Raw genomic sequence first — 24,681 nt, 5'->3', positions numbered from 1 at the left:
GTATATGCACAGTATACGGGGATGTCCCTCACTATATGCACAGTATACAGGGATGTCACTCAGTATATGCACAGTATACAGGGATGTCACTCACTATATGCACAGTATACAGGGATGTCACTATATGCACAGTATACAGGGATGTCACTCACTATATGCACAGTATACAGGGATGTCACTCAGTATGTGCACAGTATACAGGGATGTCACTCACTATATGCACAGTATACAGGGATGTCACTCACTATATGCACAGTATACAGGGATGTCACTCACTATATGCACAGTATACAGGGATGTCACTCACTATATGCACAGTATACGGGGATGTCACTCACTGTGTAGCCAGCCCCCACATATTATCCCCCCCCCCCCGTGTAGCCCCCCCACATAGTATAGGTCCCTGTGCAGCCAGCCCCCACATAGAATAATCTCAACATATTATCCCCCCCTGAAGCCCCCCACACAGTAAAAGCATCCCTCTGTAGCCCCCCACATGGCATTTTCCCCCTGTACAGCCCCCACATAGTATAGTATAGAGGGGTCTATAACTCCATGTTATAGGCCCCAAGTAAAGCTCCCACTGTGTAGGAGCATTCATGTAAAAAACAAAAAAACAAAAGTATACTCACCTCTGGTGGATCCAGCAGGTCCTCTCTGTTCCTCTCTGGTCTGGTGCTGTTAGCTGCTTACATATTCTGTTACCGGCAGCCCGATGCAGCCCGGCCCCGGAGGCTCACAGCTCCAGCCCCGCGGCGCCTGCATCTCTCTCCTCTCCTGCTCGGGCGGGCAGCAACTGATGACGTCACACGTCTGCCGACGAGCAGGAGGGGAGAGAGATGCAGGCGCCGCGGGGCTGGAGCTGTGAGCCTCCGGGGCCGGGCTGCATCGGGCTGCTGGTAACAGAATATGTAAGCAGCTAACAGCAGAGGACGGCAGCAAATGCAGGGCGGCCACACAAAGTTCTTACGGCCGCGGCGGGCGGGGGGCGTGAGCGCGTGGTGGCTCGTGGTTTACTTAGCAGGGGGGCTGGTCGGCGGCCCTCCGACTGATAATCTGAGCAGCCCAGCGGGCATTTGCCCGGCCTGCCAGATTATCAATCCGGGCCTGACCTCCGCCCTGTTCGATCATCTCTATTAAGAACCCCACAGGACAGCAAGATCATAGACATCTTAGGCTGCATTTGCACATTCCCTGAAGTTGTCCGTGCGCATGGATCGGTGCTTATGGACAAATTGATAGCCCATTGCTTTGTATTGGGTTATTCACATGTTAAGTGTTTTCACGGATCCCCAATCCGTTCAGTTTAAAATTAGGACGTCATACCTTGGAACAGAAGCATGGCACGGATTCCCCATAGAAATCAATGAGATCCATGTCTTTCACAGATTTACATGGATATGACATCTTTGTTCATCCCTGAAAACCACGGATGACATATGATCAATGTAATTTAATGCTTTAAACCAATCTGTAAAAAATACAAACTGAAGCAAAATGGATGTAAACCCAGACTGTTTTGCACGGATCACAGAGGTAGCTAGCGGACTAGATTCGTAGAGCAGGAAACACACTGAATGTGTGAATGCAGCTATAAGGCTAAACAATGTATATTTTCTAAAAACCACGGCCGTTGTGCAACGGCCGTGATTATTATGGAAATATATGTTACATAGACGTCTATGGGATCCCTAGCGGCGGCAAAGAACTGACATGCAAGTTTTCTGTGACCGCTATTCATTGAATAGCGGCCGCAGAAACCCATGTCAGTGCACACTGTGGAGCAAGCAGCTGCAGCCGCAAGCTCCATAGTATGCTGTGGGGAGTTCTGATGGGGGCGCGCACGGATGCCTGAAAGATCATCCTGCAGTAGTGACGGTGAAGATCTTTTCAGAGACCGGCCATTCCGTGACCTGTTGGTTGCTAGGGGCAACTGAGCCAATTTCACTTAACACCATGTTTGATAAATCTCCCCCTAGGAGTCCAACAGCATCTAAGTGGAATAATGTTCAACAATTTATTACAAGATCAAGGACACAATATGATGTTTCGGCTAAACATTGAGCCTTTGTCAAGTATTTGTCTCTGACATGTCAAAAGTTTTTTATGATGTTATTTGGCAAATAATACAGTACATAGGGAGAACGGGACCCTGCTCTGTATAGCGCTATGTGGCAGTACTAGAACAGGGGTTTCGGGAACGGCAGGGTCCTGCAGTTACCAACACAAATGGTGGCAGCAAGGCAGTGTTGCCCTTTACTGCTGCCCCTCAGCAAGCGAGGCTAAATAAAGTAAAAACTATACTTTTTTTTAATTGAAGTTATACTACAAAGTTAAAGGAGAAGTCCGGCAAAAAAGTTTATTTATTTAAGTATTGTATTGCCCCCAAAAGTTATACAAATCCCCAATATAAACTCATTACGGGAAATGCTTATAAAGTGCTTTTTTTCCCTGCACTTACTATTGCATCAAGGCTTCACTTCCTGGATAAAATGGTGATGTCACGACCTGACTCCCAGAGCTGCGCGAAGCCTTGATGCAGTAGTAAGTGCAGGGAAAAAAGCACCTTATAAGCATTTCCCATAATAAGTGTATATTGGTAATTTGTATAACTTTTGGGGGACAATACAATACTTTAATAAAAATTTTCGCCGGACTTCTCCTTTAACTAACTTTATTTAAGCAATATGTTAGCAAAAACATTTTTTGAGACTCTGGTGTCATTAGAAAAGTATCTATTGTTTAAATCAAGTTTTTTATTTAAACATATTTTTATGAATTTGTGGTGATTTTTTTTTTTCTTCTAATTTTCCATTTTATGGTCTATTTTATAAACTTATCCTGAAATCTTGCAGTTTTCATACTCTAGGCCTTAAACTGAGACTTCCTGTTCTGTCTTTGGAAATAGGATGCTGTGAATTGTTCCATAGCAGCTCCTTGTGCAATGACCTCATCAAAGGTCACAGAGTACGCTCAGTAATGTTTCACATTCATCTCAAGGACTTGCTGTAAAGCAGATTACTAAATGCTGTTAAAAACATCTCAGGTAATATGGCAGCCCCCACCATAACAATGTACAAAGAATGATATAAAGAAAATTACAGTCGGAAAATAGAAACAGATTAGAAAAAAAAAAATCAAGTTTTAGTATCTGACCCTAATCAGCACAGGCCCTGTCTATTGTCGTCTATGTCCATGAGGCTTGCTGTAATGCAGATTACTAAATGCTGTTAAAAACAGCTCAGGCAAAATGACAGCCTCCATAACAATGTACAAAGAATGATATGAAGAAAATTACAATCAGAAAATAAAAACAGACTCTAATCAGTAAAAGCGATACATTCCCCTTAAAACTGGCATTTTAACTGTATTATGTTTATCTGTATAATTACAGCGATACGTGAAATACATCATTTTCTGTTCTGCTTTACTACCTCAAAAGATAACATTTTTGAAAAAATTCCCTGACTGTCAATGTACCAGAGATAGGGAAGGGAATGCCATTTTGACACTTTTCACTGAAGGATAAAAGCATATTTCTACATTCTGGAAGCACAGATGGATATATGTAAGGTATCATGTGTCTCCTTGTCCTAACAGCTATCTAACAGTATCAGCAGTTGGGAACCTGAAAGTCAGCTCACAGATTCACTTTAAGTATGTGCAGAGTTTTACAGAAACATAACCATTTATGATAGGGACGTTACTATAGGTTTTGCATAATGGGAGGTGTAAGATCTGTTTATAAGAGTCACCCCTCAGTGTATCACATCTGTGTAGCTGTCTCCTGTGTCCTGGTGCATCATGGTCAAGTTTCAGAGTTTTTGTTTGCTGCTCATCTTATTAGTTGGTAAGATACATTTTTTTCTAACGTTACAGATGCGATGAGGAACGGTGAGGACTGCAGCATCATTACTCTGTGATATTCTCATTATACTCTATGTAATCCTTATGTCTTCCAGAGTCTCAGGCACAGCACTCGGTGACACAGAAACCATCAATAACAACGTCTCCTGGACAAACCGTCAAGATTTCATGTACTCTGGGCGGAGGTCTCACTGTGGCCTCAAACAGGGTGGTGTTCATCCAACAAAAGGACAACAACGTTCCCAGATACATTCTATATTATTTCACTGAATCCAGCAAGGGCAAGGGGAAAGATGTCCCAGAGCGTTTTGTGGGGTCTGCCAGTAATAATATAGGTTATCTCAATATCAATGGGGTTCAGCAGGAGGATGATGCTGTCTATTACTGTTGTACATGGACTGGTAGTCAGTGGCACCGCAACAGAAGATTATGAGGAAGTAATACAGATACTTACAATAGTAATCTGTACATTCTCTTAAGACATTCACTTGAAGACTACAGGCACTACAACAGCCCAGCTGGACTTTGTTTTGTATTGCTAAGTTTAACTATATAAGTAGAGATGAGCAAATCAGTTAAAAATTAGTCTTGCAACGTTTGCGATTTTTTAGTGCAAAATTTGCGCATCGAACTTAACAAATCTATACATACCTGTCTGTGCTCCCCCAGTGTCATCTTCCGTATCTTTAGCCGCACTCACTAAAAAGGACTAAGGGTATGCTCACACTTAGTAAATCGGGTGGAATTCCACGGTGGAGAATCCCACTCATAACCTGTCTATGGGAGAGCACTCGCTCTTCCGCTGTCACCGTTCTCCGCTCAAAGAAAAGACATGTCAATCCAACGCGTGGGGAGCGGCGGCGATCTTTCCTAGGCGGGCTATGGCACACTGAGGCAGGCGGGATTCCGCGACAGAAAGTTCCACTGCGGAATTCCGCCTGTTTTACTCAGTGTGAACATACCCTAACTGAGAATGACAGCACTGCGGCTAGTGATTGGCTGAGCGTGCTGTCTCAAGCGTGAAAGCCAGCTCAGCCAATCACTGCCCGCGGTGCTGGACTTTCTGTCTGTCAGTGCCTGAGCATGCAGCTGGAGACATGGAAGAGGACACTGGGGGAGTGCGGACAAGTGAATAAACTTTTTTTTTGCAAATTTTGTTAGCAAATTTAGAAAAAGTTTACTAAGTCAAAGAATAAAATTTTTGCTAATTTCCCTGCGAATCCACGGCCCAGTTAGCAGGGTAAGCAAGTTCCGATCTGCTAAAATTACTGCTGTTCGATTACTGTGAGATAAGGGCTGTATGTGAATCGTTACTTACAAAATAATAAAGATAATATGTCAGGACAGGGAGGTACAGACAGGACAAGACAGTGGGCCCTAGGTCTCAACCCACCCACTGCCCCTACCTACTTGCCTCAGTCGGCCCTAGGTGGCCGCGGACAACCACAAAGGCGTTCCCTATGCTGTACAAGATAGACAGACCAACACAATATAGAATAGTGAACAAGCCAAGTCGGAACCAAACGGGCAACGCAGTACAAAATCAGCAAACCAATCGGATAGTCTAAGGTCAGGTGGGAGGTCAGATAACAAGTCGAGCAGTCAGAAGGAATTTAGGAAGGGAATAACAGGAGTAGACACAGGGAAACTGGGATCCAGGTATGAACCGAAATAGCCAGCAGAGAAGTGAGCAGCTAGCTGTTATTTATCCAGGATCAGAGGCTAGGACCAGCAGCTGATCTATTCAAATCCTGCAGAGTTCTGATGAACTGCTGCATTGCTGGATGTAAAAGCAATCTGGGGTGTCACAAAAAAAACAGGCCCAGTTCATACCAGGCTAACGCACATTCCTGACATAATACTTACCAGTCCAGACTGCTGACTTTTCCTCGCTGACCGCAGCTGCCGCTGAAGCTTTTGAAGCCATCTTACAAGTGACAGCCAATCACTACCTGTGGCGCTGTCTCATCTCAGCCAGTGATTGGCTAAAGGGCCTGTCACTGCAGGGAACGACTTCAGAAGCTTCAACGGCAGCTGCAGTAAGTGGGAAACGCAGGGAAAAGGCAGCGGTAAACTGGAGAGCCTGGACAGGTAAGTATAATCTTTATTATTTTCAATGCATAGTCGACAACTATCAAAAATCTTTTTTTTTTTAAATAAAACATTATTTTGATGTTAAATTATAGCTAAAAACAGCCGTCAGGTGGCCAAAAAAAGACATTGTGTGGTCGTGGCCAAAAGCAAGACACATGGGATGACATGTGTTTTCCCTGGCCCATGATGCTTGCCTTGCTTGTTTTTTTCTTAGTAGAATGTATATTAAAGGAGTAGTGCCACCTAGTGGCCAAGAGAAATAAACAGTAATGTAACTCTTTTTATATACTGATCAATGATTTTCCCATGACTGTAAAAGCTGATATGTGAATGAGTTTGCCTTTATAAAGTCTTGATCTCTGTCTTGTGTCTGTGAACATTGTGTAGATGTCATATAGCATTGTATGTTGAGTCTCAAGTTACAATGATCCAGGAAAGGCCCATTATATATTGAGAATATTATAACCTGAGGGGCCATTACAAGGCCAGGACAAGGCATAGGCATTGCTACATGTAATAGAGAAGCACAGCTGATGACTGAGTAAAGAAAATAATAAAGTATATTCATTTCTACATTTCCTTTCCACACTCCTTGGTGTCTTCCTGGCTTCTGCCACCTCCCCACAGCTGCCGGTGCAATTTCAGACCCGGTCTCTGAAGTCACAGGCTGCTCAGCCAATCATCAGTAGTGGTGACATGTGTGGTGCTTTATCAAGGACGCTCTAACTTCCGGCTTAGGAGTCTATGCTGCCACTAGTTGTCAGTATCTGTGCTTACAGGTACCCTTTAACTAGTAAATGCTGTTATCATTTGCATACAAGGCCGCACCTTCATCTTATGGGATGTCATAAAGCCTCCAGAGAACCTGCATACAAGTATATCTCTTTGCATCATCACATTTATTTCCTCTTTTCCATCATGTCTTGGTTTTTGATCCTCTGCACTGTCCTTACTTGTTCATGTAAGGTTGTGATATCACTATGTGTGACCATACTTCTCCTTTCTACCCTATGTAACATTTTGCTCCTCTTGCAGATTCTGTGGCCCAGTTCACAATTATCCAAGACAGAAGAGTTTTGGTGTCTCCTGGAGGGAACATCCAGCTGATCTGCACTCGGAGTGGAGGCCCAGTAGTTGCATCTAACTACCCCACCTGGGTATACCAAGAAGCTGGGAAAGTCCCTAAACTTATTGTCAGTAGTAATGGTAATGATAACCACAACATCAGACCCTCAACAGTATCAGATCGATTCACAGGACCCATATCAGGTGGAACGGCTATCCTGTCCATCCGAAGAGTAGAGGCTGATGATGATGGAGAATATTACTGTGTTCTTCATACAGGCAGTGCATACACCGTGATATAATGCAATGAGGAACTAGCGCAATAACATACATTGGTGTATAAGATATTAGCTATGCCGTCTGCTGGATGAACAGTTTACTTAATATCCTCAGTACAATACAATAAAGTGGTAGTATAACTTTAAGAGCAGGTGCAGGTGATAGGTAGTTAAAAGTTGTACAGAGAAGAGAGTAGGGATGTGTCTTGAGGGCCTTATCCAGGTAGTTGTGTACTCTGCCGGGATGGTGTGTAAGAGAAAAAGTGTAGAGAAGAATACTCATACTCACCTTTATATAGTGTTCTATCTGACGCCTTCTGCCCTAACCTGCTTACTGAGTGCCAGGCTGGGTAATATGAGCCCCATTCCTTTACAACTGGGCGTACCAGACTTTTCAAGACTTCCCAGAAGAGCCATGCAGACAGCAGGATACGTCAGCTTTCTGCTATTTGTCCTACAGGGGTCAGTACCTAGCTGTGGTTACTGCCCTTAGGTTACAGAAGAGGGATCCTAGGCATGGACAAGGTTTTCCTCAGAGTATGGCTACCCCTCCCAAGGGTTGAGCACTGCATGCTAATGCAGGTTACTTGCATAAAGAAATACAGTAGAGTCTCTGTGGTCCTTGACAAGGGTCCTGGCCTGGGCCAGGCCTGGCTTCACTGCAGCAGGGTCTCTCTCAGTCTGTGTCTCTGTCCCTCACCAGGAAATAATCTCTTTTTTTATAGGGGTGAACTAAGCTGTGTGGTGATTGGTGGGCTGTGGTGATTTCTTTAATGTTCTACCTAGTCAATGAGTAGCCGTGTAGTAACAGACCAGAGTCAGAAGAAGAAAACCAAAAGTGTTGTCTGAACTTGACACATCACTAAGCTAAGAGTAACATCATGGAGAGCTGCGTTAGAATATATAACCACAGCCGAGAGCAACATCAGAAGATGGAAATACTTGAAAACTAAAATAACAGAGAAGTTAGGTGGCAGAACCAGGAGATGGCAGCATAGGGCTATGTTCACACACTGAAGGAGACATGGTGTAAAGTGAAACTGGCTCAGTTGCCCCTAGCAACCAATCAGATTACACTTTTTAATCCTCACAGACCCTTTGGAAAATGAAAAGTGGAATCTGATTGGTTGCTAGGGGCGACTGAGCAAGTCTCACTTTGATAAATCTTCCCCATAGTGTATTGAATAATGGATGTCTTTTGACGTGGCCGTCAAATAATGTCTTTGTCCTTTAACCGCTATTATCTTTTTTGCAATGACGTCCGGTATTTTATTTCAATGGACCTTTAATAATAGCCACACTCAAAGAGGTGTTGAACACAGCCATCTTTCAGCCTAAACTTAAATGGCCGTCATTGCAATGACAGCCGTTATTTTGAGTAGCAAATAACGGCTCTTGAAAATTGTTGTGTGAACATAGTCGATAAATGTAAGGTTCTTTTTAACAAGGATCAGGAAGTCATCTACCTTAAAGGGAATCTGTCAGCTGCAGTTCACTTTCCGAACTACTGACACTGTTAGGGCCGGTTCACACTGAGCAAACACGGCGCAATTCCTCTCCTTTCCACTCAAAGAATAACCATGTTCAATCATCGAGCGGAGAGCGACGGCAGCGGACAGGCGCGCGCTCTCCCATTCGCTCAAAGCAGCACACTGAGCACAGCAGGATTCTGCGGTGGAGAGCTCCGCCGTGGAATTGCGCCGTGTTTTCTCAGTGTGAACCGGCCCTTAGATCGCTGTTAGGTCAAGAATACACCACGCCTTTTCATATATCTGTCTGCGCTCCCCTAATGTAGAAAAATGCTTTTATTGTATAGCATAAACAGTCATATAGAAGAAGTGCTGGAAGAGCTAGCTGACTGTTTAGTCAAACCACCAGTTATGGGCTACCCAGACTTCAACATCCCATTTGTGCTTCATTGTGACACATTTCAAATGGAACTTGGAGCAGTCCTGTATCAGCGTCAGGATGGCAAGCTGAGAGTCATTGGCAGTGGCGTAGCAGCCGCGACCGGGCCCGCCACAAAGGGGGGCCCGCGGGGCCCTCCCGATCAATCACTCTTGTGACCGCAAGCATTGTTTTGCTTGCGGTCACAAGAGTCCGGCTCCGTCTTCCCCGGCTGCTGCGCGGCTGCCGGGGGTGTCGCGTCTTATCCCCGGCAGCGCGCGCATCCCAGAACTCCCTGCGTGCCTTGGGCCCTGACTTCCGGTTCCGGCGCGCAGGGAGCTCTGGGATGCGCGCACTGCCGGGGATAAGACGCGACACCCCCGGCAGCCGCGCAGCAGCCGGGGACAGACCGAACGAGTGAGGATCAACGTGGGAGCGCGTTGTCAGGTGAGTTAAGTTTTTTATCAGCCTGCAGGGTGGGGGGAAAGAGGGGGGGCATCTATGAGGGTGGGGGGAAAGAGGGGGGGCATCTATGAGGGTGGGGGGAAAGAGGGGGGCATCTATGAGGGTGGGGGGAAAGAGGGGGGCATCTATGAGGGTGGGGGGAAAGAGGGGGGGCATCTATGAGGGTGGGGGGAAAGAGGGGGGGCATCTATGAGGGTGGGGGAAAGAGGGGGGCATCTATGAGGGTGGGGGAAAGAGGGGGGGGCATCTATGAGGGTGGGGGGAAAGAGGGGGGCATCTATGAGGGTGGGGGAAAAGAGGGGGATCATCTATGAGGGTGGGGGGAAAGAGGGGGTATATGAGGGTGGGGGGAAAGAGGGAGGCATCTATGAGGGGGGAAGAGGGACCATCTATAATGGGGGGGAAGGGGGACCATCTATAAGGGAGGGTAGGGGGAGAGGGGGCCATCTATAAGGGAGGGTAGGGGGAGAGGGAGCCATCTATAAGGGAGGGTGGGGGGAGAGGGGGCCATCTATAAGGGAGGGTGGGGGAGAGGGGGCCATCTATAAGGGAGGGTGGGGGAGAGGGGGGCATCTATAAGGGAGGGTGGGGGGAGAGGGGGCCATCCATAAGGGAGGGTGAGGAGAGAGGGGGCCATCTATAAGGGAGGGGGTAGAGGGGCCATCTATAAGGAGGGGGGAGAGGAGGCCATCTATAAGGAGGGGGGAGAGGAGGCCATCTATAAGGGAGGGTGGGGGGAGAGGGGGCCATCTATAAGGAGGGCAACATGGGGGGAGAGGGGCCATCTATTTGGGGGGGCAACATAGGGGGAGAGGGAATACACAGAGGGGGGCATATATTATTAGGGGGTCACATAGAGTCAGGGCTACCCACTAAATGAGGGTGTAAAGGGGACAGTACAGATGTGCAGTGTGTAGAGAGATGAGGATGGTGCCAGTGTGAGGAGACTAATATGTCTGTCTTGCAGATTCTGTGGATTCGTGGCTCAGTGAAGTTCTCATAATGGCCCGGGACGGGTGGAGAAGATGAAAAGGAAAGAACTCTGATCAGAGAAGACGTCCCATGTGAGTCACCTGATATAACTGCACTGTAATGTATATGGTGTATAGAGCCTGTGTAGAGCTGGGGCCACCTCTATATGACTGGATGAGGTGATTTAGTATACTGGATTTGGTCAGTAACAATATGGTGGTGATGGTTGTGGTGTGGCGGTAATGTTTCCTTCCTATATACTGGTATTACTGGTAATATTGGTCTCAGTATACAGGATTTGGTCGGTAACAGTATGGCGGTAATAAGTACGGTGATAATACTTTCTCTTCCAATATGCTGGTGTTATTGGTAATATCTGTCTTGGTATATATATATATATATATATATATATATATATATATATATATATATGAAGAAAATCACTGCGGCACTCCGGTACAGCTCGTGTTCAAATAGTGTAGTTTATTTCTCCCACAAAGTGCATTAGCACTTTGTGGGAGAAAAAAACTACACTATTTGAACACGAGCTGTACCGGAGTGCCGCAGTGATTTCCTTCATTTGTATGCGTTCATACCCACGGTCCTCAGGGGTATACACTGCTGGCACCAACTGCATAAGTTTCCTTGAGTGCTGTGTCCACCTTTCTACATATATATATATATATATATATATATATATATATACACCAATAGCATCACTTGGTCGTGAAAGGAGGGGGGGGGCAAGTTGACCTCTCGCACCAGGGCCTAGGAGACATTAGCTACGCCCCTGGTCATTGGCTATGGTTTGAGAACTTTGACAGCAGCTGAGAATAACTTACCATGTGCATTCTGGAAAGCTAGAGTTTCTCATCTTGGCGTACAGGCGTACACTATATGTGGAAGGTTTAAAGATTACAGTACTACAGTCCAGAGTTTGTAGTTTACATGGGCAACAGCCCACTTGCCTATGTCCTCTCCACTGCCAAACTCAGTGCAACTGATCAGAGATGGGTGGCGGAACTAGCAGACTTTAACTTCGACATGAAATATCACCCAGGAAATGCTAATGTTGATGCAGATGTGTTGCATCTGGCTGAAATTTTTACATAAATCTGTCTTTCTTTGTCACTATTTTTACCTCATAACACATCAGGACCTTGCTTCCTTTTACCTCACACAATATGAACTGTTCCTGTTCCTGCTACACACTAGAGTCTTGTTTAATATATTCCCCATTTAGAAAAAAATATGAATCAAATGCTCCTATATTCTGTATATAGTCCAAAATATAAAAGTTTAAGACTCATCCTGCATAAAAAGGCCTAAAAACAATTATCTCTTTGTGCTCTTTATAAACAAAAAAAAAAGTTATGGCTAATGGAATATACTTAGCAATAATTTGTGGATGAGATAGGTAGAGAAACCTTTAACAAATGACTGATACATTTATTTGCATACAAGGCATACCTTCATCTTATGGGATGTCATAAAGCCTCCAGAGAACCTGCATACAAGTATATCTCTTTGCTCCACCAAATTTATTTCCTCTTTTCCATCATGTCTTGGTTTTTGATCCTCTGCACTGTCCTTACTTGTTCATGTAAGGTTGTGATATCACTATGTGTGACCATACTTCTCCTTTCTACCCTATGTAACATTTTGCTCCTCTTGCAGATTCTGTGGCCCAGTTCACAGTTATCCAAGACAGAAGAGTTTTGGTGTCTCCTGGAGGGAACATTCAGCTGATCTGCACTCGGAGTGGAGGCCCAGTAGTTGCATCTAACTACCCCACCTGGGTATACCAAGAAGCTAGAAAAGTCCCTAAACTTATTGTCAGTAGTAATGGTAATGATAACCACAACATCAGACCCTCAACGGTATCAGATCGATTCACAGGATCCATATCAGGTGGAATGGCTATCCTGTCCATCAGAAGAGTAGAGGCTGATGATGATGGAGAATATTACTGTGCTCTTTGGTCAGGCAGTGCATACACCGTGATATAATGCAATGAGGAACTAGGGCTCTAACATATTTTGTTTTATATCTAGGTTGTCTAGAGCAGTGTTTCTTAACCTTTTCAAGCCAAGTCCCCCCATGTGATGAGATGCTCCAGCCGAGTACCCCCAAGGATACCATCCATTATTAACATTGCCTTAGGGAAGATTTACACGTACGCTTCGCAGCTAAATACACTGTGATACTCTGTACTGTTACAGCCTATGCCTCTGCATTCTCACAGAGGATTTTCATTCTGCTGCGAGAATGTAGCCACAGCCTATTTACCTAATTAGCTGCCAGGCCTTAAACAGATCATGCCTACCTGTCTGCACTCCTACCTGCTTCTCTGGCATCAGTGGCTGCGGTGGGACAGTGCACTGATTGGCTCAGCAGGCCGTCAGTGAGCCGGATGCCAGAGAAGCAGGCGGGAGCGCGGGCAGGTAAGCATGGTATGTCCCTTTCAGCTAGGAGCCAGATATGTCCACTGCAGCCAAATACATCCTTTCTAACCACATATACCTCTTTCAGCTAGGTATTCCTCTTGCAGCCAGGTATGTCCCATGGAGCCATAAGTACCCCCTGGAGTCAGATATGCCCCTTACTACTAAATATGCTGTCTGTAAATAAGTATGTCCCCTGCAGCCAGATATGTTTGTTGATGCCAGCTATGCCCCCTGTAGCCGGATATGTACAAATGTACGTACTTGTCCCCAGAAGCTTGATATGCCTCTTACTGCCAGATATATGCCACAGAGTTTAATATTTTTCCCCTGTAGCAAGATACCTCCTCCCCATAGGTAGCCAGATACCTCCTCCCCATATGTAGCCAGATACCTCCTCCCTATATGTAGCCAGATACCTCCTCCCCAGGTGATGGGGGGACAGAGGAGTTGATGTGCTTCCATAGTAATGCTCCCTACCCTGCCCCCATAGTAATGCACCCTGCCCTGCTGTGCTCCCATAGTAATGCTCCCTACCCTGCCCCCATAGTAATGCACCCTGCCCTGCTGTGCTCCCATAGGAATGTTCCCTACCCTGCCCCCATAATAATGCTCCCTGTCCTCCTGCCCCAACACAACAAAAAACACTTTATACTCACCCAATCCGGGCATGGAGCGGGTCTTCCTCTCTTCTCCAGCCTCTGCGCCACGAGGAGATCATGGGGAGAGTGAGGTCTGAGGGAGAAAAGAAGGAAAGAGGGGAATAGAGGAGGTTAAGGAAGAGAGAGGAGATGATGGGGGTAAGGAGGAGAGAGGGGGGAGCGGAGGTGATGAGCGTGAGAGGAGATGATGGGAGTGAGAGGAGGAGATGATGGGGGTGAGAGATAGGAGGTGATGAGGATGAGAGATAGGAGGTGATGGGGGTGAGAGGAGGTGATAGGGGAGAGAGGAGGTGATGGGGGAGAGAGAAGATGATGGGGGTGAGAGAGGAGATGATGGGGGTGAGAGGAGGTGATGGGGGTGAGAGGAGGAGATGATGGGGGTGAGAGGAGGTGATGGGGGTGAGAGGAGGAGATGATGGGGGTGAGAGGAGATGATGGGGGTGAGAGAGGAGATGATGGGGGTGAGAGGAGATGATGGGGGTGAGAGAGGAGATGATGGGGGTGAGAGGAGGAGATGATGGGGGTGAGAGAGATGATGGGGGTGAGAGGAGGAGATGATGGGGGTGAGAGGAGGAGATGATGGGGGTGAGAGATAGGAGGTGATGGGGGTGAGAGGAGATGATGGGGGTGATAGGAGATGATAGGGGTGAGAGGAGATGATGGGGGTGAGAGGAGGTGATGGGGGAGAGAGGAGGTGATGGGGGAGAGAGAAGATGATGGGGGTGAGAGAGGAGATGATGGGGATGAGAGGAGGTGATGGGGGTGAGAGGAGGAGATGATGGGGGTGAGAGGAGATGATGGGGGTGAGAGGAGGTGATGGGGGTGAGAGGAGGAGATGATGGGGGTGAGAGAGGAGATGATGGGGGTGAGAGAGGAGATGATGGGGGTGAGAGGAGGAGATGATGGGGGTGAGAGAGGATATGATGGGGGTGAGAGGAGGAGATGATGGGGGTGAGAGAGGAGATGATGGGGGTGAGAGAGGAGATGATGGGGGTGAGAGGAGATGATGGGGGTGAGAGAGGAGATGATGGGGGTGAGAGGAGATGATGGGGGTGAGAGAGGAGATGATGGGGGTGAGAGGAGATGATGGGGGTGAGAGATAGGAGGTGATGGGGGAGAGAGGAGGTGATGGGGGAGAGAGAACGTGATGGGGTGAGAGAGGAGATGATGGGGGTGAGAGGAGGTGATGGGGGTGAGAGGAGGAGATGATGGGGGTGAGAGGAGGTGATGGGGGTGAGAGGAGGTGATGGGGGTGAGAGAGGAGATGATGGGGGTGAGAGGAGATGATGGGGGTGAGAGAGGAGATGATGGGGGTGAGAGAGGAGATGATGGGGGTGAGAGAGGAGATGATGGGGTGAGAGTAATTGATGGGGGGACAGAGGAGGTGATTGGGTGAGAGAGATGCTGATGGGGGTGGATTTTGCGTTGTGGGCACAATCAGGGTGGGAAGATGCTATTAGGAGCTGAGAGGGGTCCGGAGAGCTCCAGGTCAGAGAACCGGGCCGGCAGAGGGGGTGGTGGTGGGCGCAGCTATCCCACCTGGGGCTCTGGCAGGGGTGGGATGTGGATCGGGAGATGGAGCCTCCCGCACACTCACTGGGGTCCAGGACCACCTTAGGGGCAGGCCGGAGGAGGTGAGCCCTCGGCCAGGGAGAAGCGGCGGCAGCGGCGGACTGTGGACGTGGGGGCTGCCCCATCTTCTGGTCCACATACAACTCAGGAGCCCCGCTTGGGATAGGCCCGCCCACCATGATCAGTCGCCGGCCCGGTTCTCTGACCGGGAGCTGGCCGGACTCCTTTCTGCTGCTAATATCTCCCTTTCGCCCCGATGCCAAATCCATACTAATTACCTCCTCTCTTCCTCCATCATCTTCCTGTCGCCCCTGGATCCGGCAGCCGCAGGGGGACAGCGTGCACCAGACGCTGCGTCCCATGCGATCACCCTGACTCTCCATGCTTCCCCCAGCAGCACCTCCCGTCCCCCGCAGAACGCTGCTGAGCTGCTTCTGGGGGAAGTAAGGAGAGAGCTGCCGTGGTGCTTGGTGCCGGGATATTGCTCAGCAATAGCAGTGTCCCGGCACCCAGAACCAAAGTTTGTTTGTTCCCCCCGCGTACCCCCTCAACCTGCGGCACGTACCCCCTGGGGTACGCGTACCGCAGGTTGAGAAACACTGGTCTAGAGAACAGATATATTAAGACAAACATCTGGGATTATTTATACAGACCGACCAGGTTTTTGGAAGAAGCCCCCCCTCTATTTCTGTGGTATCCTGCACTCTACAGTGTTCCTGCCCTATCCAACCTGGTCCCTGTTTTCCCACTGTGGTGTACCTTCTGTCTGATCCTGCACTCTCAGTTGCTTCCAGTATACCTGCGTGTTCCTGTCCTGAGTGTGAACCTGACCCAACCCCTGTTTGTACCTGTTATCGTTCCAGCATCAAGTTACCGCTTTGTGTGACCTGCACTTGTGTCTTCATCCCCAATATCACCTGCATCCGATACTTTGATCCAGTGTGTCCTGTGTCTGCATACTTATCTGTACTGTCAGTTTGGCAACGCGAGTTGCTCCACGCTTGCTATCTGGTCTGGGGACCTGCTGTCACATGCTTTGTCTATCTCAAGAGGTAGCAACCTGGCGTATGCTCTGAAAAATCTTCACCATCAAGAGTATCTCGTGAAGAACAGAAGATACGCTTAGACAACACCATTTGGTATAGATGGACATGTGACACAGTGGGCTCATGTCCGCTGCTCCCGATAGTATGCTCACGCCATGAGCTTCGCTGGTCAGCCAGACTCTGCTATGGAGGAAGTGAGGATAAAGCTGAGATGCCAGAGCGACAGACAAGACGTTCTCATGCAGTTCTTGAATACCATCTCATCTTGTCTGGACACCTTGTCAGCTCCGGTTTAGACGGTACAGAATCCTCCTTCAGTACCTGAGTTACCGGACCCAGGAGCGCCAGCTGGCCAGCTGTCTTTGCCATCCCGTTATGATGGTGATCCAGTCCAGTGCCATGCTTTTCTGAACCAGTGTTCCATACACTTTGAGCTCCAAGGACACCCTTTTCTCACCGAGCTCTCCAGGGTGACCTTCATTATCTCCCTGCTTTCCTGTAAGGCCCTGGTGTGGGTGAATCCCATCTGGGAACATGGAGGCCCGTAGATGTCTAGTATCCAGCTCTTACTTGTCCCGTTCCGTTCCCTATTTGAGGAGCCTGGTTGAACAACATCTGCAGCTTCGGCTTTACTTAGGTTGCATCTGGGGTCCCAGACCATAGGGCACTATGGCATCCAGTTCTGTACCCTGGCGGCCCAGCTCACGTGAAATGAGGACACAAAGCTAGTAGTCCTCTGGGAGAGACTAGCTGACAGGATAAAGGATGAGCTGGCAGGTCATGACAGACCCACCACCCTGAATGACCTGATTTCCCTGGCAACCCAGATTGAAATTAGATTTTGGGAACATTCTAAGGAGGTTGCCCGTTCCTCTTCTGAGGAACCCATGCTGCTGCTAATGCTATGGATGGAAGGACTGTGCCCAGCAGCAGCTGCTTCTTCCCCCAGGTCTCCTGGCACACCTCCAACTGCCCCGGCACAGTTGTGCTGCCCATCTCCCAGGATAATACTATTGCTGGTGTCAGGGCAACCCCATGCACTCGCCCTGTAGGAATAGCTCCACCAGCCTGCCCCTGCCTGGGGAAGCCTCCTCCTGCCTGTAGCAGCTCCCAGGGACCTTCTCCTGGCTGCTGGTGGCCTCACTCCACTGCCGGCTGCCGTCTCTCCCCTCCTTCCAGGCTGCCGTCTCTCTCTCTCTCTGGGCGGCTGCTGCTTCTCCCCGCCCTCCTGGCCACTGCGCGCTGGAGCGAGGTCGCCAGAGGCCAGGAGAAAGTCCCAGGGAGCTGCTGCAGTCAGGAGGAGGCCTCCTTGAGCCCTGCTGGGGGAGCTGTTCCTACCGGGCGGGTGCGCAGGGCTGCCCTGACCACCAGTGATCGTATTAACCCAGGGGACGTGCGCCACAACTCTGCCAGAGGTAGATAAAAGTGTGCCACGAGCCCTGGGGGAAGCAGCAGCAAGCGGCCAAGCTTGCACTCTGGGACTTATACAGTGGGTCGTGACATCACTATTTTTGGTGCAGAAAATGTGCAGGAAAAAAATACTATATGTGCATTTCCCATAATCCTGTTCCACACTGATGAGGGGCAACACCCCAAAACAACTGTATGTGGATGGATACCTGGCCCTGGTTTTTCCCTTGTCATTATATTGACTTATAGGGACACTTAATATGGTGGTTTTGGTGGTTTCCTTACAGGAGCCACCCCTTGGCTGGGTCCTTCCCGGAGGGATATCTGGCTAGTCCTGTGTTTCGAGACTCATTGATGAGGCTCCACGGGCTCGTCTTTTGCATATTAATGTTTCCCAGGGGTCAATGCACCTAGGACTTCACTGCATTGAGCGCTTTCACTAACAGCCGGCAGTGTTGTCGTTTGGCTGATCTCCCTAAGATCAGTGATCTGCTTCTCTTATGGCTCTACTAGACATTGCCCCCCCTAGCCAGAATCCTGCTCCACACTGATGAGGGGCAACACCCCGAAACAGCTGTATGTGGATGGTTACCTGGCCTTGGTTCTTCCCTTGTCATTACAGTGACTTATAGGGCACCTAATATGGTGGTTTTGGTGGTTTCCTTACAGGAGCCACCCCTTGGCTGGGTCCTTTCCGGAGGGATATCTGGCTAGTCCTGTGTTTTGAGACTCTTTGATGAGGCTCCAAGGGCTCTTCTTTTGCACATTTCCCATAATAAGGCTATTGGTAATTTGTATAACTTTTGTTGGGCAATACCAAACTTAAAATAAGCTTTTGGCCAGATTTCTTCTTTAAGACTCATCCTACAAAAAAGGTTTAAAATCAGCGTTATCTCTTTAACCCCTTCCCATCAGTAACATGTATATATATACGTTCCTACTGCACATATCCCGTGCAGTAGGAATGTATATGTACATTCCTGACTACAGGGGCTTCCTGATGTGAGCGGCAGAACAGCAGAGTGAGCAATCCCGTTCACATCAAAGTCGGGGGCCTGGAGATAATGAGAGTCAGCTGTGATCCCGCAGCCGACTCTCATTAACCCCTTAAACGCCGTGATCTATAGCGATTACGGCGTTTAAGGTGCTCAGTGACAGATCAAGCATCTGTCACTGAGTGATAGGGACCCCCGCAGCCCGATCACATGTGCCGACATGCGGGGGTAAGCTCCTTACCTCCGTCCTGTTGGTTCGGCGTTCCATGTATAGAGTCTGCTCTCAGGCAGGCTCTATACATAGATCGCTGATAACGCGGATCTATGCTATGGCATAGCATAGATCAGTATATGCAATCTAACAATTGCATATTTTACAGTGATAAAGGAGTAAAAAAAAAAAAAGTAATAAAAAAAGTTTTTTAAAAGTATTTTAAAAACCCTTATAAACCTCCTCCCAATAAAAGTTTAAAAGACCCCCTTGTCCATTCTAAAAATAAAAATAAATAAATAAACAGATTACATATTGTAGCATGCGGAATTGTCCGATCTATGGCTAATGGAATATGCTTAGCAATAATTTGTTTTTAGGGTCAAAATAATCTTTGTCCCTATGAGATAGTTAAATTAGGCAAGAGAAACTTCTAACAAATGACTGATATATTTATTTGCATACAAGGCCGCACCTTCATCTTATGGGATGTCATAAAGCCTCCAGAGAACCTGCATACAAGTATATTTCTTTGCTTCACCAAATTTATTTCTTCTTTCCATCATGTCTTGGTTTTTGATCCTCTGCACTGTCCTTACTTGTTCATGTAAGGTTGTGATATCACTATGTGTGACCATACTTCTCCTTTCTACCCTATGTAACATTTTGCTCCTCTTGCAGATTCTGTGGCCCAGTTCACAGTTATCCAAGACAGAAGAGTTTTGGTGTCTCCTGGAGGGAACATCCAGCTGATCTGCACTCGGAGTGGAGGCTCAGTAGTTGCATCTAACTACCCCACCTGGGTATACCAAGAAGCTAGGAAAGTCCCTAAACGTATTGTCAGTAGTAATGGTAATGATAACCACAACATCAGACCCTCAACAGTATCAGATCGATTCACCGGATCCATATCAGGTGGAATGGCTATCCTGTCCATCAGAAGAGTAGAGGCTGATGATGATGGAGAATATTACTGTGCTCTTTGGTCAGGCAGTGCATACACCGTGATATAATGCAATGAGGAACTAGGGCTCTAACATATTTTGTTCTTTGAAATACTGAGCCACACATGCTGTTTTGAAGGCGTAGATGGAAAAAACAGAAGTGCAGAAGTAGCCATTACCAACTAGATTGTTTAACATTGCATCTGTCCCAGAGTGCTTTTTGTAAGACGTCTATTTCTGGGGCACTATAAGCATTGGGTGCTATGGACCCAGGAGCAGGGACTCCTGTTAAAAAGAGGAGTGTCTGTTTCTGCAGTGTACAGAATATACAGTAAGCTACAGTATATTGTAGTAGTACTCCAAATGTGTACAGAGGACATGAGAGCTGCCATCACCCAGTGGTCTAACATGCGTTGGCAGCACCCAGGGCAAAACAAAGTATTTCAATCCACCCTCTACCCCTCGTCCATCATACTGTTACTAAATAAAAAACACTCTAAACACTATAGTGTACAAGAGAACATAATTCTACCACACCATGACCATCACCATCACCAAGACATAGTTACTGGATAATACTGCCATACTAACTAAAAACCACAGTACAACGCTCAACTAGGGAATTTGGAGGGTAGATAATTCCCCCATTTGTTAAAAGCCACCAGTAGGTAAATAATCTTATACCATTAGGTGGAAGCTACTAGGAAGTAATTTTCCCCTATTACGTAATCCTTTCAATTAGGTAGAACCTCCCCCCCCCCTTTTAAAGGGGACCTGTCACAAGACAATGCTATCTAACCTATTGGCATTATGTTATAGAGCAAGAAGAGCCAAGTAGATTGATATAAATCTTTGTAGGAAAAGATTCAGTATAACTTGTAACATGTTGCTTGAATCTCTGCTCATTCTGTGTTAAAGGCTTACTCCAGCGAAAATCTTTTATTTCAAATCAGCTGGTGTCAGAAAGTTGTATAGATTTGTAATTTACTTCTTTTTAAAAATCTCTAGTCTTCCAGTACTTATCAGCTGCTGTATGTCCTGCAGGAAGTGGTGTATTCTTTTCAGTCTGACTCTCTGCTACCATCTTTGGGACTGTCCAGAGCAGCAGAGGTTTTCTATGGGGATTTGCTGCTTTCATCTGTGGGGGACCAAGTGCAGAGTCCATACTATTCATCAGCTGATTGATCTTCAGCAGCACCGAGACATTGGGGAAAAATATCTCTCAATTATTAGGGGTCTCGGCACTGTGACCCACATCAACGAAAACTATTAACAGGTCTCTACAGCACCTTAAACTTTTTCCCGGATTACAGTTACACGTAAAAAAAAAAGTGAAAAAGTGCCTTTTTCTTTTTCATGCTGTTTTCTGTGCTGTATATATGACATTAATGTGACATCGCTATAACTTTATTCCTTTTTCTAATCTCCATAGAAAATCTCTCCTGCTCTGGACAGTTCCTGATATGGACAGAGGTGGCAGTAGAGAGCACTGTAAAATTTAAGATTTTTAAATAGAAGTAAATCACAAATGTATATAACTTTCTGACTTCAGATGATTTGAAAGAATTTTATTTTCGTTCCCCTTTAAAGTAGTCATTCAAAAACGTCATATAATCATATGCTTCCATATATATATATATACCCAAATTATTGCAACAAAGTTGATACAAAAGATGAGGCAGCACTCACCAATTAAGTTTGTGTTTTGTTTTTTTTTGTAACATACACTGATCAACAACGTTGTCTTATCGGGCTGTAAGTGTGAAATGGCTGTTGTCTGTGGAGCGCCCGGCATCTATTGTATCTCCCACGTTGTTTATCAGTGTATGTTTTTGCTACAATAACGACCACGAACTTCATTGGTGAGTGCCGCCTAATCTGTATCTACTATGTTGCAATCTATACGCGATCAAGGCAGAGCACCATGATCAAAGGTCTTCGAACCTCAGTCTCAGTAAGCTGTTTATTTGTTGAATGAAGAGCAGAGGCACTATTCAAGTGTTAAAGCTGTGCTAGAAACTTTCTCTACTATCACTATACCCATTTAAAAGACTAATTCCTAAAAAAAAAAAAGACAAGGGGGAAGATTCATCAAACTGGTGTAAAGCAGAATTGTCTTAGTTGCCCCTAGCAACCAATCAGATTCCACTTTTTATTCCTCACAGAATCTTTGAAAAATGAAAGGTGGAATCTGGTTGCAACTAAGACAATTCTGCTTTACACCAGTTTGATAAATCTCCCCCAAGGTTTCAAAAAATCTCATTAAAAATGAAAGTTATGAGTAGAAAAAAATTCTTTATCTTTACAGTCAAAAATAGTCTTTCTCCTTATACAATGAGATAAGCATATTAAACAGGAGAAACTTTAAAGGGATTGTTCCCCCAAAATGTTTTTCTTTCAAATCAACTGGTGCCAGAAAGTGCCAGAGATTTGTAATTTACTTTTATTTAAAAATCTCAGGTCTTCCAGTACTTATCAGCTGCTGTATGTCCTGCATGAAGTGGTGTATTCTGTCCAGTCTAGGAAGCAGGAGAGGTTTTCTATGGGGATTTGCTACTGCACTGGACAGTTCCTGACATGAACAGAGGTGGCAGCAGAGAGCACTGTGTCAGACTGGATTACACCACTTCCTGCAGGACATACAAAAGTGGATAAGTACTGGAAGATTGGAGATTTTTTTATAGAAGTAAGTTACAAATCTCTGACACTTTCTGGTACCAGTATATTTGAAAGAAAAAATCTTTTGGTGAACAACCCCTTTAATAAATGCAGTACATGATTTGATAATTTGCATACAAGGCCGCACCTTCACCTTATGGGATGTCATAAAGCCTCCAGAGAACCTGCATACAAGTATATCTCTTTGCTTCACCAAATTTATTTCCTCTTTTCCATCATGTCTTGGTTTTTGATCCTCTGCACTGTCCTTACTTGTTCATGTAAGGTTGTGATATCACTATGTGTGACCACACTTCTCCTTTCTACCCTATGTAACATTTTGCTCCTCTTGCAGATTCTGTGGCCCAGTTCACAGTTATCCAAGACAGAAGAGTTTTGGTGTCTCCTGGAGGGAACATCCAGCTGATCTGCACTCGGAGTGGAGGCCCAGTAGTTGCATCTAACTACCCCACCTGGGTATACCAAGAAGCTAGAAAAGTTCCTAAAGGCATAGTCGGTAGTAATGGTAATGATAACCACAACATCAGACCCTCAACAGTATCAGATCGATTCACCGGATCCTTATCAGGTGGAATGGCTTTCCTGTCCATCCGAAGAGTAGAGGCTGATGATGATGGAGAATATTACTGTGCTCTTTGGTCAGGCAGTGCATACACTATGGTATAATGCAATGAGGAACTAGGGCTCTAACATAACTGGTTATATCTGGGTTGTCTAGAAAACAGATTTTTTTTGGATGCGAGAATCAACCAGTATACAGTACTTGACACTTAAACCGTAACTGTCATTTCAGGGTCATTTTTTTGAAAACAATAAATATCTATAGTACAAGCGATTTTAAGAAACTCTGTAATAGGTTTTATTTACCAAAAGAGTTTCCTTCTGTACTGAAAAAGCTGTTTTCCTAGCTCCCCCCTCACTTCAGAAGAAGCAGGATTTCTGTGTCCATTATGCTCTATGGAAAGGGGAGGGGCTGGGAGGAGTGAGTGAGTACCTGCACAGAACAACACGCTGCAATCTTCTCTCAGCAAGTTCCTAGATAAGCACTGACCTTTCTGGCCCCTGAATTCAGCATTTTAGGTTCTCAGACAGTCTGCAAACAGCTGACCTTCATGTCTCCTCTTCCTACTCCCTCATCTCCCTCGGCCCCTCCCCCCTCCGTAGGATATAATAGACACAGCAGAGCCTGTCTTCACTGGCTTCTTTGTAATGAAGACGGATTTGCCTGATAATGAACAGATAAGAAGTGAGGGGGAGGGGGGGAGGCTGGGAAATTGCTTTTTGAGTACAGAAAGAGGCTTTTTATGCCTAATAAAACCTATTACAGAGTTTCTTAAAATCGTCTATAATGCTGATTTCTGCAATAAAAAAATATGACAGTTACACTTTAAGTAATTGGGAGCGTTTGTTGATAAGTCGTCTAATATTGTTTTCATTGACCCCTTATTCTGGAATATATAGCCACAGGTGACATCATGGAACAGAGGCAGGGAATCATTGGTATAGGCCCTCTAAATTTAAAAATATGTCAGCATCTTACCTGAACCAGCAGATGGCAGTGGCCAAGCTCAGTAGAAACAACACTACCCTGAGTAGTGCCACTATCCATGTAGCATAAAACCATCACAGTGGTGCCTTTATATATGTAACCCACTGCAAGCATATTTAGAATGCCAAATTTATTAAAGGGGTACACCAGCGAATTTTTTTTTTTAAATCAGCTGGTGCCAGAAAGTGCCAGAGATTTGCAATTTACTTCTATTTAAAAATCTCAAGTCTTCCATCACTTATCAGCTGCTGTATGTCATGTAGGAAGTGATGTATTCATTCTAGTCTGGAGTGCAGGAGAGGTTTTCTATGGAGATTTGCTACTGCTCTGGACAGTTCCTGACATAGACAGAGGTGGCAGCAGAGAGCACTGTGTCAGACTGGAGAGAATACACCACTTCCTGCAGGACATACAGCAGCTGATAAGACTGGAGATTTGTAAATAGAAGTAAATTGAAAATCTCTGGCATATTGGGTTGAGGCAACCCTGCATTGAAATTGCACTGAATGACTGCAGTTTAGCATTTGAAGGTTAATCAGTC

At 46.2% G+C, this 24,681-nt stretch overlaps 1 protein-coding gene across 1 annotated transcript in view; it reads left to right on the top strand.

Annotated features, from left to right (window-relative positions):
• Nucleotides 1-3,784: 3,784 nt before the first annotated feature.
• Nucleotides 3,785-24,681, top strand: part of LOC138785315 (immunoglobulin lambda-1 light chain-like) — a 152,497-nt gene continuing 131,600 nt past the window's right edge. The window contains exons 1-2 of the mRNA XM_069961128.1: nt 3,785-3,850; nt 3,963-4,279. Coding sequence (XP_069817229.1) covers nt 3,805-3,850; nt 3,963-4,279 — 363 coding nt within the window. The 5' untranslated portion in view covers nt 3,785-3,804. The remainder of the gene's footprint in view (nt 3,851-3,962; nt 4,280-24,681) is intronic.

This window comes from Dendropsophus ebraccatus, chromosome 3, assembly GCF_027789765.1.
Source record: "Dendropsophus ebraccatus isolate aDenEbr1 chromosome 3, aDenEbr1.pat, whole genome shotgun sequence".
Classification (NCBI taxonomy): domain Eukaryota; kingdom Metazoa; phylum Chordata; class Amphibia; order Anura; family Hylidae; genus Dendropsophus; species Dendropsophus ebraccatus.
The sequence above is the reverse complement of the archived record's forward strand: the minus strand, read 5'-3'. Positions and strand labels throughout refer to the sequence as shown.